The sequence below is a fragment of the Sesamum indicum genome, linkage group LG8 (genome assembly GCF_026168435.1).
Source record: "Sesamum indicum cultivar Baizhima isolate 11 linkage group LG8, ASM2616843v1, whole genome shotgun sequence".
Classification (NCBI taxonomy): Eukaryota; Viridiplantae; Streptophyta; class Magnoliopsida; order Lamiales; family Pedaliaceae; genus Sesamum; species Sesamum indicum.
Window position 1 is genome coordinate 19,217,290 of NC_142664.1, and position 16,573 is coordinate 19,233,862.

A 16,573-nucleotide genomic window follows, 5' to 3' on the forward strand; every position below is an offset into this window, starting at 1 on the left:
TCTCTTGAAATATTTAGAAATTGCATTCAACCTTGAGCTTTCCTACAGGCTTGGCCTATCTTGGGGGTTACTAGGATTGTGTCTCCTTTTATGTATTCTTTTTTTATATAACAACTATTTTATTCACCTTCTGTGCAAAATAATTTTCTCTTTATTTTCTTTTTGCAAACTATCTTCATGGCTAGCAGATGTATCTTTTATTTATAAATACCTTCTTATCTTCTGTCTTTTTTATTCTTTCCATGTTATTATTGTTTCCCTTCGAGGCAAGATTTTGGCTAAGGTTCTCCTCAACCAAATTCAACATGCCTCAACTTGGATTTAGTTTAGCTTGCCTCACCCACTTTTACCTACTCTTCTCGATCACAGAGTTGTCTCTCATCCGTCTTTGCCTTATGTTTAGGGTGTTGGGGGAATTGTTGATTTTCTAGATGAAGTTATTTAGGCTATTAGGAACTTGTCCGTGAGTCATTCTGATTCTCTTGAGATTTTAGTAGGCTCGGATTTATCACCAAAAATGATTCCTAGTCCCGTTCATGCCCAAAGTGATGAATTGAAGTTGTTTGTAGCCCCCTAGTCTATGTTTCGATTCGTATTATGAATGTTGAAAATTGCAATAGTGTATTGAGCCTCGAGGAGTTTACTCTTTTAAAAAAATAAGGTTGATTTTTCTTTTGTTTTAGAGTTAAATCTCTAGGAATGGGGGATTGGAATTATGGGGCCTTCTCCAATTTCTTTCTTTCTTTTTTTTTCACTAATTACTCCTCGTTTGTTCCCTCAGAATTCATGCTTCATCCTCATCCTCTTTTGAGAAATATCATTAAGTAGTCTTACTTATGCATTACTCAGTTTACTCCAACTCTTTTTACTTATTTTGAAGGTTTTGTTTGTCGTTTTAGGGAGCTAGACTTGTTCCTTTCTGTTGAGTCCTTTTATACTTTATTTTCAATTAAGAAGATAACCAACGATTATTTATTCTCCTATCCTCAAAATGGTGGAAACTTTATGTTAGATACTTCAATTGGGGTTTTAGACTGGTTCAGGTAAGACACCTCCCACACCTAACCCTAGTCATGATTTTCGTATGTCCTTCATAAAAATGGTTTTGCTATGAAATCTTTAATTTCATCTGATATTATTATTATTTGTTGTTTGTTTACTCGTTGTTATTATTGTTTTTGTATGTTGTAACTTATTTCTTTTTACTTTACTTTTTTTTTGTTAGTTTCAGGGGAGAAGGTTTCATTGCAGGACATTTTGTGTTGTAAGGTTGAACGTGAATATGAGTAGCTTGATCGTGATGTGCGGGCTCGCCCTCCCCTCTTCCTGCATCAAGGAAAGAAAGTGAGAGGCTGCACACCTCCTCCTCCTTCATGTCCTCATGATGCACATCATGGCCAAGGGAATTCTGGATAAGATGGTCCATATTGCTGCTAAGAGACCTCGCAGATCTGAGGTTGTTGATGCTTTGCTGTAAGGAGTTAGCATTTTATAACACCCCCCCGCCTTTCTTATTTGTGTTCTTAGATTGCCACCTTGATAGAGATTGCTGATCAATGCTTTGAATTTTATGATAAGGAGTTGAAGTGGTGGGAGACTGCTCTTGAAGAGACGAATAAGGAGCTTGCTCTTCGCCAAGAGAAACTCAAGGAAGCAACTGAAGGCCAAAGTATATGGAAGGATCGTTACAATGGCGAGGTTGCTTCCTTAAGCCAAAGGTTGGAAAAATTTATTTTAAGTATGTTTGGAGTGACTTTAAAGAGAAGTATGAGGATCTGAAGAGTTTGAAGGCGCCTTGGTGGCGAGGGCCAACAACATCTATGATTAGCTATTAGGCAATATCACTCTAAGCTAAGGGAGTGCAGTTGCTTTACGGGGGGACGATTTCATATTCCTTGATCCCAAGGTGTCCAATGAGGATGTTGTTGAGGGCAAGGTGGAGTTGTGGATGAGTCGCCTGCTAAGGTGCATATTGATGTTGAGGTAATGGGGGAGACCGCACTTGACTTATCTTATAGCTTTCTTTAATTCATTTTACTTTGTAATCGAGACATCTTGGTTGTTATTTCTCAATATGAATAAAATGATTCATGCTCTTACATAATATTTTTGTTGTCTTTATTCGTTATATACTTATCTTTTGAGACTTCTGAGGAGTCCTTAGCATGTTTTTACTTGCAAACTTTTTAGGAGTTCTTATTCATGTGTTTATCCTTGAGAACTTCTTAGGAGTTCCTATTATTGAGTATTTCCATCTATTCTATCGAGAACGTCGTAAGAGTTCCTTTGATCATGTTTTTGGGCATCACTTGGGAACTTTTTAAGAGTTCCTAATTGAATTTTTGCATTTATTCTTTTGGCAACTTCATAGGAGTTCATTTGATTATATTTATGGCTTTGCGCATTGCTTCATGCGTTTGTTGATAATTGCTCAGGGGCCTCTATGCTTTAGTCTTTTAAACATTACTCTTCCCGTGGTGCCCATGATGGATTGTACAAGGCATAAACAAGAAATAAAAGAGATTTAGTGGAATGGAACCAAATTATAATTTTATTGCATCAAGTCATTGGCATCTTACCCCAGTAACATAACATGTTTAACATAAAATTTCTTCAAGTTTGTGACATTCCATGTTGTGGGAACTTCTTTTTCGTCCAACTTTTGCAATTTGTAGGTTGTGTTCCTGATTATTTTCGTGATCTGATATGGGCCTTTCCACTTTGCATTCAATTTTCCTATATTGTCCCTGAACGTCTGACCTTCTTCATACTAAATCGCCTACTTGAAAGTTTATTTGGTAGACTCTGGTGTTGTATGTTTTGGCTATGTGCCTTTTATATGCCTCAGTACACATGCTCGGCCCATTCCTTACTTTTCCCAATAGATCTAAGTCAATGCGGTGTTCTATGTCATTAGTATGGGGCTTGTATTGTTGGACTAGCAAAGTTTCATCGCCAATTTTAACAGGGATTGTAGATTTTGTACTTTATACTAAGTTGAACAATGACTTTCTCGTGCCTTGTTGGGGTGTGGTTCTATATGCCCATTGTTTATTCAGGTTCTAGTACAATTTATAAATGTTCTTCCCCTATATTAGTTAGTTTTTAGTGGTTAAAATATTGAGTGGCTAAAATAAATTCTAATGTAGTTATTATTTATTAATATTTTTGAGTAAATGTATAACTATACCAAATTAAATTATCTACACAAATCGAGTATGATTGTGTTGCTGGTGTTATTTATTAAAGATTTGCCCCATACAGTGATTAACTTTTTATTATCACAATATTGAGTGGCTAAAATATTCTCTAATATATTTATTATTTAATTAGCTTATACTCTGTTTTGGTTAATGTCTATAATCAGTTCTATTTTGTATTAATGAACCCAATTTACTTTGGGTTCATCTAAATGAGTCTTAAAATATTGCAATATGTTGATGTTTGTTATTTCTGTTTGTATGTTAAACTGTAGTGTTCGTAAGAATGTGAAATACCGCTTGATGTTTAATTCATGGCACCACCAGTTGAACGTTCCTCATTCGAACTGTGTGTTGTTGTCATGAAGGCTCTTGGAATGCCGAATCGGCGTATTATGTTCTTCCAACTAAATTTTATGACCTCTTTTTTATCTTGTTGAGTGGCTTTGCTTCAACCCATTTTGAGAAATAATCGATGGTCACTATCAACTGTTATCTCTACCCCGAGGTAACTTACCTATGAGACCTAATGCCCATTAGTAGAGAAAGCAAGGGCTTGGTTTTGGTTGCATCTTGTTAGCCAATGCATGTATAATATTTGCATGTTCTTAACACTTTTTACACCTCATTACCACATCCAGGGCGTTTTTTCGCATGGAAGGCCAACAATATCCTTGTCGTAGGACTTTGCCAGCTGGCGATCTTCCTCCTAAGTGATTTCCACAACTTTCTTTGTAGATTTCCCTCAGGATATATTTCACCCTTTCAAAATCTAAACACTTCAAGTAAGGCAGTGAGAACCTTATTTTGTACAATTATCCTATTATGGTGAAATTAGCAACTTGGGTAAGTATTGCTCTAGTCTTCTTCTTATCTTGGAGTAAGGACCCCATGGTCAAGTATGCCTTTATCGAGTCTTTCCAGCATGGTTCGATTGTGCTCACCATGACATCTTCTGTTGCTTCTTCTATTTTTAGGTGTTCTTGTGCTGATCATACTCCTATCTCTTATCGTGGTCAGAGAACTAGCTTGTTTGGTCAATTGGTCTACTTTCTCTTTGTCTGGTCGAGGAACTTGTTGTAACTCGAACTTGTCAAATTTTTGACATAATGTGCGGACGAGGTTCAAGTATCGAATCATCTTTTCTCCTTTTCCCTCATAGTTTCCTTTTTACTTGGTTTACTATTAGTTGTGAATCACTATGTGCTTTTAGATGCCTGGCCCAGGCCGCTTGGGGTAATTTTGCTCCAGCTCATAGTGCTTCGTACCTTACTCTAGCTCCCACTTTCTACTTCTTCGCTCATCATCACTTTTGGACCAAATGGGTGATTTGTGATTCTATTGACAACCCTGAGTTCGATTTTCCTTGCCGAGGTGAGTCTCCCTCTAAGGGCCTACGATATATGACTCTAATTACTCCGACAGTTGGGAGATTATCTTGGTTCAGCCTATTCCATTTCACTTTTTCCTCGCATCCCTCCTAGGGGATTTTGAGTATTCTTTCGAAGTGGATTATTGTGATCTACATACTCCTTTAGATATCCATGTTGGATCAATTTCTCTATTTCATTTTTCAAATGAAAATAGTCTTTTGTGCTATGACCATGCTCCTTATCAAAAAGGAAATACTTATATGACTTCATCCTCTTGGGAGTATCCTCATGCGGAGCGGCCATTGAATTATTCCTTGCTGCTCCACCACGACGAGAATCTTGACGGGCAGTTCAGTGGGGGTGTATGAACATGTTGGAGGATGGAAGCTCTTTCGATCTCTTTGGCTATTCTCAGTTGTTTGGGCATGAGTGATCTTCTTCGACTGCTTTTATCTTGGAAGGGGTTGTGTTCCTTATGCTGGAAGTTTTTTCAATTCGATATATTTTCTTGCCCCCACTAGAAATTCATCTAATGTGGCTGGGGGTTTCCGGCTACAGATTGCATAATGCATGGAAGAGTTCTCGGTTGATGTGGGGGACTTCAAGACAGCTTCAAAGAAACTTTGCATGTAGTGTCACAGGTTTCTTGCTCTCGTTGAACTACAGTGAACAAATATGATGTGGTCTTTGAATATCCTTTGTTGATTGTAAAATAGTGCAAAAAAGGTTGGGAGAACTGCTGAAAGCTATTTATTATCCCAATGAGCAGTTGGTTCAACCAAGTCATGGCTTTTTTAGCCTCGTGGTAGTCCAAAAAATTATACAGTATGCAATGTCTTTTATGTCTAGCAAATTCAGCTTTGCTACGAATCGGTCTAAGTAATTATGTGGGTCTTTGGTCCCATCATACTCGTTGAGGTTTGAAATCTTGATCGTGAGTTGGCTTTTGCGAAGATATGAGAGGAGCAAATGGACTGCGCTTGGGAGGGTCCATGTCCAGAGGAAAAGCTTGGAGGTTTTTCGTCCTCTCAAGGATGGCTTCTCTAGCGGCCACCTCGTTCCTCTTCTGAGTTTCGTGCTCTCTTGGTGGTGTATCTCTTGGAGATGGTGGCGGCGGTTCATCTTCTTGGGGGCTAAATCTGCTGTAAGGCCTCTACGAGGATAACAAGGGGACGATGGAGGTGCGGTGGACTCTGCAATATACTGAGCGACTACTCTCGATGCGACTTGTGTTGAGGCGTCTTCGATCATCTGCCGAAGGGTTTCTTGTGCATGAACTAGAGAAAAAGGGGAAAGGGAGGTTGGTCCCGCTCTCCTTGCTCTTCCTGACCTTGGTTTCCCTCACCCTCAATGGGGTTGTATGGTTGCTAGATTTCTTATTAGGGTGCGTGCTCTACTCTTCGAACCCGCCTAAGCCCCTGTTCCCGTTCCTTGCACTTGATCTAGTATTCATCCTCAAATGTTGACTTGCCGCTTCTCACACAAATGGTATCAATTTGATGTTGTCAAAAATCATGATCCTTTATACTTGTATTAAGAGGATGCGATTCAATACGCTTACACTAGAGCTGATTACAAGAAATTCACTTATCCTCCAAATGAGAGAATATGGAGGGGTATTTATATTAGTAAGAAATTCACGTTATTTAAAGTAATATTTTGTCTCTCATCTACCGCTATTGCATCTATGCGCTATGTTAATAATCTGTCGTACGCTGATTAATTTGATAAGCTTGACTTTAGACTTTCCTTTGTGGGGTACTCAACTTATCTTATTTAGGGCGATTTAGTTCCCTCATCAATGTGATTTACTTCCTCCATCAATATGTTCATGAATATATAATTTTAAATGTATACCATTAATTTGAATTAAATAAAGGATTAAATACACTTTGCACCTGAACTATGCATTTGGTCTCATTTACACCCCTACAATATGAAATGTAACAAAACTACCCATAACAAAATAATTTGATATTGACAAGAAAAAAATTCCCTTCTCACTCCCCTATACTTTTCTATTCTACTACCTAAAATATATTTTATTAAAATATCACCCCCAAACTATTTTTAGTAATTTAAAATTTTAATCACATTTTATTTTAAAAATAATATATTATAATTTATAATTTTTTATAAATTATGGAACACAAAAATATTTATAAGCTTAGTATATGCAAATACATGTTACAAAGTAAATAGAATATGTTAAAACGTACATGTAAATATGTGCCGATACATAATGCATATAATATTATATAAAAAAAAATATGTTATATAACTTATAAATTTTTATTCAATTACATGTCCACATAATAAAAATATATCATATCATTACTTAAAAAAATATAGAATATTTTATATTAATATATTATAGGTTTGCATATTTTACAGTATATATATATGTCCGGTGTAATATTTTTAAATCTCTATTGATAATTTATTTTTAAAAAAGTTCAATATATAAAACAACACGAACAAAAATTATGTATGTTTTTTACCAATTGTGCAAAAAAATATAAAAGAATTGTAAATCTATGGAGTTTGTACGGATTCTAACTCAGTATAAAAATAATAAATTTTGGATAGTGTTTATTTTAAATAAAAAAAATTATAATAATTCAAATTATATTAAGAATAATTATTGTTACAGAGATATTTCAGGGGTGTAAATAATAAGGCCATTTTTTTCATAAAAAAATTAGTGTATAGCATGACTGGTCATTTTGTTACGTTTTATTGTTTACAAGTATAAATGCGCTTTATATATAGTTAAGAGGTGCAGAGTGTATTTAACCCTTAAGTAAAATCTAAACCATTGGTCAGTTAGTTCAATTTAGACTTTAAATTCAAATTAGATCTAATAATTTTAAGAATATAAATGTACTTTTAAAATTTAAAGTTTTAAAAAGAAATAGCTCATGCAACACACAGAATCGAGTGAGGGGCCTTTTTACTTCATTTTGAGAAATACAGAATGATAAATTATTATTTTTTTTCATATTTCTTTTGCTCTTTTAATTTAATATAAGAGAGTAAATTACATTTAACAGTTAAATTTTTATTTTTTGATATTGCACTTTAATCCCTTAAAAAATTATATATAATTTGAATCAAAACGAACACATTATTATTCAAAATTTATTTTCATCGTCAAATACCTCACGTCAAACTATTTTGAATTTATTACCTTAAAACATGATAATATTTTTTATTATTATTGAAAAACAAACCTTTATTATTTTTATTACAATTCACGTGTGCGATACTTTTTAGAAAAATAGGAATGAGACAAGTTAGCGTAGTCAACGAGGGGGGGAATGGAATGGGTGAAGTGTGAACTGGACAGCGCATGCTCTGAAATTCGGTCTACGCGTTTTTATTCCTTTTTCTTACAACAGAATCTGGGAAGTTGTGAGACTGTGTCTCTGTCTTTCTGGCCTTTCCTATTTTTATTTCCGGCCACTACCAAATCAAGAAGGATTCACTACATCTGTTATTACCTAAATGCCCCTCACAAATTTCCATTTTTGGTCCTCCAAATTAGGAATAATTCTTTTTCTGAAATTAAAATATCATTTACTAGAGAGAGTGTGTAACATAAGCTTACTTATATGTGTATATATTTGTGATTTTATTAAACAATTACATTATCTAAAAATTTAAATTATTAAAAAGAAAAATAATTTAATATTAATTAGTTTAGGACATCCCTCTCATGTTCAAACTCTGCATATGATATAACGTCAATGATACTTTTCCAATAATATGAAGTAATTTACCTCCCTTAAAAAAATGAAGCAATTTACCTCGCTAGATAAAGCGGACAAATTATTTTATTTTAAAAAACATAGGGAGGTATTTGGCTCGTTTTAAAAGAACACAGAGATGTAAATAGATGTTCTTTTTTCATAGAGAATAATTTGTTCATTTACAATATCACGGTAGATTGTTCGTATTTTTTTCTAATTAATATTAATAATTAACAAATTTTCAAGTAATTATGGAGTTGACTCTTGATAAATTGGGGAAATAAATTAGTATTCTTGTTTTAGGGTCTTCTTCTTGACTCTATAAACCCATATTCGGTTCAGAATTCTACTTTATACCATGACAAGATAGATGGAGAAGTGAGAACAACCTTAACAAGCAGAACACATGTCATAAATAAATAAACATTAAAGGTAATAATATATTACACGTAAGTCATGACATGAGCACACCTAACGTATGATGCATTTATTTCATTTGTCAACTTACAAATCAAATACAACCTTCCTGCCTGTCATGCCCTTAAGACAAAATACAATGATTTTAATTATGGTCGGAATGGAATATAATTTAATTCATATTATCTATAATAATTAATTCATATATATGTATCACACACCTAACATATTTTCTATATGTAAGTAGCTGATGTATACACATATTCACATTAATTGGTTTCAGACGAGGACATAAGTTTTTTCAAGATAAAAATTCTTGAAGTTCAGACAAAGTCATAATTATAACTCATGTAATAAAATATCGATCGAATTGCAAACTACTTCATGATATATATGTTGTGTATATATATCAAATACATACAAAGTATAACATTATTTTATGATAAAATATTGAAAATCTAGATTTATTTTTAAGGCAAGAAATTAAAATCCTAGAATTGAAGGAACCAGTTTGTCCCATGGCATTAATTAATGATTTGATGGGCCTTTTTTTATTTTGCTTTTGTCAAAAGAATAAATGCTTTTACATTAAAAAAAAAACAAAAAGTTACAAATATTTTGATATTGAGATAAACAATAGACATGTTGTAGATTCTTGAGGACATGGTTTTTCTCATCCCCAATGTTCACACTGTCCCAAAAGTCAATCTAAGAGTTATCTTATGAAAAATAAAGTTTAGGGAGTGTTTGTGAATTGTAATTGTTTTAGGAAGGGATTTTTCAATTTTTTTTAAAAATTACTTTTTTTTGAGTTTTATGAGAAATAGTTTTAATTATTGAAGCTTTAAACGAAAGTAAATTTTAAATCAAAAATTAAAAGTGGTTGACCAGGTCCATTATTTTAGGTGTTTTGGGTCGTTTTATCATTTATGTAAGGTAATTCAATATGAATCTGAACAATTTTACCGTTATTTCGACAATGATTTTTGTATAATAACAATTATGCGTTTCTGAACAATTACTTTATCCAAACACTTTAAGTTGAATTTATTTAGTTCATTTTTCATTATTTTTTCACAAACACACGATTTCGAGTTTTACTATAAAATCTTAACCTTGTCTGTAAATTATTACTTTAAAAAAGATGGAATCTCTGGAAACTGCTAGCATTTGGGGTTGCTTCTCGTACTAAAGACAGGAGGCGTATGAAAAGCTTAGCAACTGTGTGAAAAAACACAGCACATTACCTGCTCATTCCTACCTGCCAATTAGACAGTCATTCGTTGCCGAATTCTCACGTAATAAAAAATTCCACCAAACAATAAATAGGAAAAATAAAAGAAAAACCCATAATCAAGAACACAGATGAGGGTCAAAACTGGAAAGAGAACAGTGCGGGCAGTGGCAAACACGTTAACGAGAAATTGACAATATGCATTTGTGGTGTATTTAGGTGGGGCAGCAATTCCATTACCTCAGCCAAATAAGATTGAGGAAACGAACACTGAAGCAACCAACCTGTAATTGTAAATTGTAAAAGAAAAGGAGGAAGGCAGCCTCCCATTTCTTTCCACGCATTTTCCGTCCTTCTTCCTCGTGTGAAAGAGCCCTTTTTCTTCTTCTGTTGCCTAAGAATCATTTCTACTTTCTTGCTTCTTGTTGTTATCTACTTTCCTTTGCGTCCACCTCGTTTTCAGATATTTTAGAAGAGGGGACTTCATTTACGCCACTGTTCTTGGTTTTGTTACTGGCCCTTTTGCATTTCTTGGCTTATTTTCTTTTCTTTTTTTGTATTGTTGTTGAGCTTTTTGTGATATTTTTGGACTGTGGGAGGAGTGTTTTGAGGACCCTTTTGTTGTTGTCCTGTGTTGGTGTGGATTATTATGGGAAACTGCTTTGGTTCCTCCGCGAGAGTTGATGCCACTCTTAGCACTGCATCTGGTATTTTCATCTTTTCTTGTTTTTCTGTTTCGTTACGTGGTTCTGTGAATTGCAATGGAGAGAAGTGAAGTTTTGGGATGAGGGGTTTGGTTTAATTTCTTGATGAGATTGATAGCGCCTGTTCTGAATCTTGTTTGAGCTGGACAGGCCAAGGGTTTTAGCTTACAGGGATAAAGTTCAAATTTTCTACCTGTAAATTGTTGGTTGTAGGCTTAAACTTCCTGTTCTTTCTTAACTTCAAGTGTGGTATGATTTTGTGGTGGAAGGGCTGGCTAAGAATTTTGAATTCTGTTCTTTTTGTCAATTTCTTGCTATATTTGGAAACTGGTTCAAGAAGCAGTTTTTATGGGCAGAGAATTTTATATTCAATTTAACAAAATCTCCCTATTGGGTATGATACTGATGGGTTTCGAGTCTAAATTTTTTCTTGTTATTTACATATCTAAATATGTTCTGTTTATGAAAGGATCAAAAGATAACTTTTTGGTGATAGCCCTTTTCAGTAACTATTATTGCTCCAATACACTGATACTTTGTCAGCCGGCAAATTCCTGTTTGTAGTTAAAGTTTGATCTTTTTGTCTGTCCGCTATATGATTTCCGTCCATGTTGGATTTTCCTCCATTTGATTAAATATCATCTGTAGTTCTTTACTAATTCTCATAATTCAACTACTAATAATCGGGAATCTTTGCGCTTTGAGCTTCTTTAGGGTAATGATCCAATGAAGTATGTAACTACTGATGAGACAGCGGTCATGCATTTAGCTGTCTATCTTTGAATTAAAGGAGAAATCATCAATTATCAAATAATTTATGCTATTGGAAACTTTATGCTTGATGAATTGTTAGGGGGTGTGACAAGCTTATGACTTGCGTATGCTTTTCCTTGTTTCTCAGAAGCATCAAAATTTCCCAGCAAAACCAGCAATTCATCGGCTCCTTCCAGCATAAGCATTCCCCCATACAGTGGCAAAAACAGTGCTGAAAGCCTTCCTACTCCAAGATCAGAAGCTGAAATTCTGTCGTCCCCCAATGTTAAGGCCTTCTCGTTTAATGAGTTAAGGAATGCAACGAGAAACTTTCGCCCTGACAGTCTTCTTGGGGAAGGAGGATTTGGCTATGTTTTTAAAGGATGGATTGATGAGCATACACTTTCTGCTGCAAAACCTGGATCTGGATTGGTCATTGCAGTCAAGAAGTTAAAGCCCGAGGGATTCCAAGGCCACAAGGAGTGGTTGGTATGTTTCTTCTTTAATGTGATACAGCTTAATTAAACAATTATTATTAGTGTTATTGAGAGCGTGCTGCTATGTTTTGCAGACAGAAGTTAATTATCTGGGGCAACTTCATCATCCAAACCTAGTTAAACTTATTGGCTACTGCTTTGAGGGTGACAATCGGCTTTTGGTATATGAGTTCATGCCAAAAGGAAGCCTAGAGAATCATTTATTCAGAAGTACGTTTTCCCTGAATTAAACTATTAATGTAAAGTTATCATTGCTGATATCTTTCTTAATTAGCACATAACTTGATGGATTTGGATAGTAGCTTGTCATGTTTGGTTTTGTGCTTGCATATTATTCTCTCCCTGACACTCTCTCGTTGCGACTCTGTGGTTCTGTTTGTACTATATATAATGCAAGCTTTTTAACTATTGTCAACACAGGCTATTTGATTAAATCCTCACAAATAACACCTAAGACTTGATTTTTTTCCGAAAGCATCCCTCAACAATGCAGAAGATCAGTCAAAAATCATTTGGTTGAGTTTGTGTCTTTGCATCCTTCACATGATTTACGGGCCTGTTGCAGTTTAGAAATTTGATACATGTTCCGGACTTGTATAGGCATGAAAATGCTGCTTTCTAACTGTCTATAATCTGGAATCTTGTGAGCATGTCAAGCTCATCCATGTGTGTTAATATTTCTTTGACCCTCATTGTTTGGACTGCCTCTTTCAAGAATGCATTTCAGGACCTATGTATTTTTCAGCTGCCTAATAAATTTTACTGAATGATATTTGGCTTGGCACTTAATATCTTGTTCATGGTGTTTTGTGCGATTCAGAGCACTGCGTGAAATTTCCTGAAACTTGCCAACCTTTAAGCGCTCTTCCTGAAACATGTGTTGACAGTTAAGTTGCATTTTGTTTTCCAGGAGGACCCCAACCCCTCTCTTGGGCTACTAGAATGAAGGTTGCTATAGGTGCAGCTAGGGGCCTTTCTTTCTTGCACGAGGCGGAAGAACAAGTTATATATAGAGATTTTAAAGCTTCTAACATCCTTCTTGATGGGGTATGGTGGGAACTGGTTTCTCACATTCGACTGGCTTTTAACCAAAAAGCTTTTATTGACGCATCAGCCGTGTCCGTTCTAGACTGATGTATCCCATTTTGGAATGCAGGAATTCAACGCAAAGTTGTCCGACTTTGGTTTGGCCAAAGCCGGCCCAACTGGTGACAGGACGCATGTATCAACTCAAGTTGTGGGTACACATGGATATGCTGCGCCTGAGTATGTTGCCACAGGTGAACTAATTATAACGAATCCAGACTACTTTATGAAGTTTTAATTGGCTTGAGTGAGCATCTAATTAGTTAACACAACAATTTCTCCTTCTCAACAAACAGGTCGACTGACAGCAAAAAGTGACGTATACAGCTTCGGGGTTGTTTTGCTCGAACTGCTATCCGGACGTCGTGCTGTTGACAAAACGAAGGTTGGTGTCGAGCAAAACCTAGTCGACTGGGCCAAACCATACATGGGTGACAAGAGAAGGTTGTTCCGGATAATGGACATTAAACTGGAGGGTCAGTACCCTCAGAAAGCCGCATTCGCTGCCGCTACTATTGCTTCGCAGTGCTTAAACCAAGATCCTAAACTCAGGCCTCGCATGGCAGAGGTTTTAGCCAAACTTGAAGAGCTCCAAGCTCCAAAAGGTGCGACGAGACATTCCAAGGCCGATAATCAGGTCGACCCTGTTCTTATGTCGCCACTGAAACATCATTTGCCTATGAATGTAACACCTTTGGCGTCTCCTTTGCCAGCAAATCGAAAGGCTTCTCGCGTACGATGAGGCAGGACAAATTATTGTTTGCTTAATCAATTATATTGGATTATTTTTTTTTCTTTTTTCAGCTGTAAATTCCTCACTTAGGTTCACATTTTGCTGTTTGTGGATTATACCTTTTTGTGTGGAGTGTTCAATCTGCGTACTGTTGTGGATAAACTTCTATTCCCCTTGAGGTTGCGAAGTTGTACGTTCAAACTGCAGAATGATGAGATTGTAATTAGAAAGTTTTTAGTAAGAACCAGGGACTGATATTAAACACTCATTCTTGAGACTATTTTCTTTTGCGATATATATAATATTATGAATTTAGAAAAAATCAATAATAACTGATATGGTGTTAATGGGTCAAAATTATCCAGTCCCAAGCCCATCAAGACAAAGCTAGTCCTAAACTAGACCCAAACCTGTTAAATTAAAATGGTTGGGTTTGGGTCGGGTAATATACCCAGTATTATCCACGTTACCCGTGCCCAACGCATACCCAATTCTCTTAAGAACTCTCTGAACTCACAGAACTCTCCTCAAAACTCTTTCAACTCATAGATGAGAATCCATCGCACACCGCTCTCCAAACTTGCCACCACCTCCGCCATTGTAAGCGCCATCCAGGTACGCAGTTCTCCAATCTCCTGCCACCTCCTCTGCTACAACAGCCTGTCAGATCCCTTGAAGCGCCGCAGCATAGATTTGTAGCTTTCCCAGCCCCGTCTGCACCCTTGCAACAGAAAAGAATAGATTACAGCCCATAACTCCAAGACAAAAGCTCAACAAACTCGATGGCACTTTCCCTTATTCGAACTCAATTCTGCAAAACTCCAAAGCTCCAACTACTTCCATTTTACAACTACATTTGCGCAACAATAGATTTCAACAAGTGGTGGGATTTGATCCGAAATCATTCTTGTGAAATTCTATTGGTATAACCTTAATTTTGTCTAGAAAAAACTATTTTGCCCCTAAAATGTCTCAAAATTGCAACTTCACCGGGAAGACTCGCGTCTTCCTCATTGTGTCGGGTCACGATTCGGGTAGGGTCCAACAACCTGATCTTGACAACCCAGGACACGTGGTAGGCATCTATTGGACAACAGAGGGTTTTACGCTATAAATACTCCATGCTCAGGGCATTTATGGTACGCCGTTGTCTACTCACCTTTCTACTTTAGATCGCTTGGACTCGTTAGCTCGACAGAGACCTGTTTATAGGACTTTGATGCCAAGCGCTGATTTAAGCATCGGAAATCGTAGTTGGGGGCTACTCAAGTAAACCTAACGATCTATTTCTCTTTTCTCAGGCCTTTACATCAGTCCGAGAGAGGTAGCGACCTCGAATGCTTGGTGGACCAGTTCATTCGACTAAGGAGGTAGCTCAGATTTCGACCCGGATCAAATTCCATAACGGATATCCGAAGAAAATTGAGAGATTTCTTGTCTATTTGCTCTGTGTTCTCATCTCTTAAGAATGACTAAGATTGATTTGATTTCTCTTATTGAAATTTTGGCTTTATTTTAGTTTTGATTTATTACAGAAAAAAATAAAAATAAAATAACATTAGGTTTGGGTTGGATGAGAGTCAAAAAACTTGGTCTGTTAAAATACCTTTGGGTTAGAAATCTATTGGATCTTGAGTTAGATGAGTAGGACCTTAACATTAATAATTTGTATGGGTATTTTTTAGGCCTGAGTAGGCCTTGCCTTATCCTTTGGCAGGCTTATATGGTGGTAAACCATAATGAAAATTTACCCATCAACTATTTATATTGCACTGTTTAATATTGAGTCCGACTCTATTTCAACATGAATACTAAATCAAAAAATTAATATAGTAGTTTTAGTTATGCTAAATGATTCTTTTCCCCCCCTTTTAATACAATGTATACATTTTCTTTTAGGGTAAATTACAGTTACTTTATATGAGATTTGACATAATTATAAATATTTTTTATTGTTTTAAAAATTATAAATATTTCTCTCAAATGAAAAATAATTGTGTAGGACGGTAAGGTAAAACCTGCTATTTTATCCATGTTGATTTTTTAAAAATATAAATAAAAAAATTAAGAATGGTAAAATAAATAATCCATATAGCAAATTACTCCATAAAAGTATTTTAAAGATTTTTAAAAAATATATAAAATTATAATTAATACCAAAAGGCCATTTGGTCAATTTACTCCAAAAATTGAACAGAAACCTAACGTAGCTGATGGAGTAGATTCATTGTTAGACGAGCATTAAAATCAAAGAAGTATTCAAATAATATAGAGGTATTTATAATTAGAGTAAAACGTAGACACCCTACCAATGTATGGGGCCATTGTACTTTGTCCCACTATCTTTCTTTTTTTTTTTTTTTACACGGCAGTTCCCAACTTTTGAAATTTGTTGCACAGTGCCTTTTTTATCTTTTTCAGGTGCATAAAATAGTAATTTCGGCTATGTGAAATGCACGTGTCCAAGGGCTAATTTTTAATGCCCTTTTATGTAATTTCATCCCTTTCCCGCCAAAAGTAGTTGGTTATAAGCGAAGCCCAAACAACTATTTGCTCTAATTTGTGTTTTCAACATCTGAAAGGGAAGAAGTAGCAGAATGGAAGAAAATCGCTACTGTAGACGGTTGTTCAACTATAGGATTGAAGTCTGCAACCTAATTGCAGATTTGCTCTCCTATCAGCTTCGGACGTGCAAACTTCCTTTTCACTCAATTCTTTGTGAAGGCTTCTTGATCCTTCAGTACAGATGGTATTGAGGGAGAAATTGTTTGTGGCAGTTAAAGTAGTACGCCTCCCTATTGTGCTGCAGATAGAATGCCTGTGT

The 16,573-nt window shown here is 35.6% G+C and overlaps 1 protein-coding gene and 1 long non-coding RNA gene across 3 annotated transcripts; both read left to right on the forward strand.

Moving 5' to 3' along the window:
• Window positions 1-253: 253 nt before the first annotated feature.
• LOC148787289 (uncharacterized) lies at window positions 254-2,104 on the forward strand. 2 transcript variants are annotated; one of them, XR_016066927.1, is made up of 3 exons: window positions 254-1,043; window positions 1,226-1,473; window positions 1,579-2,104. It is a non-coding gene; the product is annotated as an uncharacterized LOC148787289 (long non-coding RNA). The 2 variants fall into 2 exon arrangements; XR_016066928.1 differs by having other exon boundaries at window positions 1,588-2,104.
• Window positions 2,105-10,211: 8,107 nt separating this feature from the next.
• On the forward strand, window positions 10,212-14,017 carry LOC105168131 (putative serine/threonine-protein kinase PBL3). Its single transcript, XM_011088078.3, has 6 exons — window positions 10,212-10,683; window positions 11,582-11,922; window positions 12,005-12,140; window positions 12,841-12,977; window positions 13,087-13,210; window positions 13,313-14,017. The coding sequence occupies exons 1-6, from the start codon at window positions 10,626-10,628 to the stop codon at window positions 13,756-13,758; spliced, it is 1,242 nt and encodes a 413-aa protein (XP_011086380.1). The 5' UTR covers window positions 10,212-10,625; the 3' UTR covers window positions 13,759-14,017.
• Window positions 14,018-16,573: the final 2,556 nt, after the last annotated feature.

Excerpts from the sequence above, each read along its gene's own strand:
- LOC105168131 (XM_011088078.3), top strand. The coding sequence starts at position 10,626 with ATGGGAAACTGCTTTGGTTCCTCCGCGAGAGTTGATGCCACTCTTAGC. Across the intron at positions 11,923-12,004 it reads AAGGCCACAAGGAGTGGTTG|ACAGAAGTTAATTATCTGGG; the intron begins GTATGTTTCTTC and ends TATGTTTTGCAG. Across the intron at positions 12,978-13,086 it reads CTAACATCCTTCTTGATGGG|GAATTCAACGCAAAGTTGTC; the intron begins GTATGGTGGGAA and ends TTTGGAATGCAG.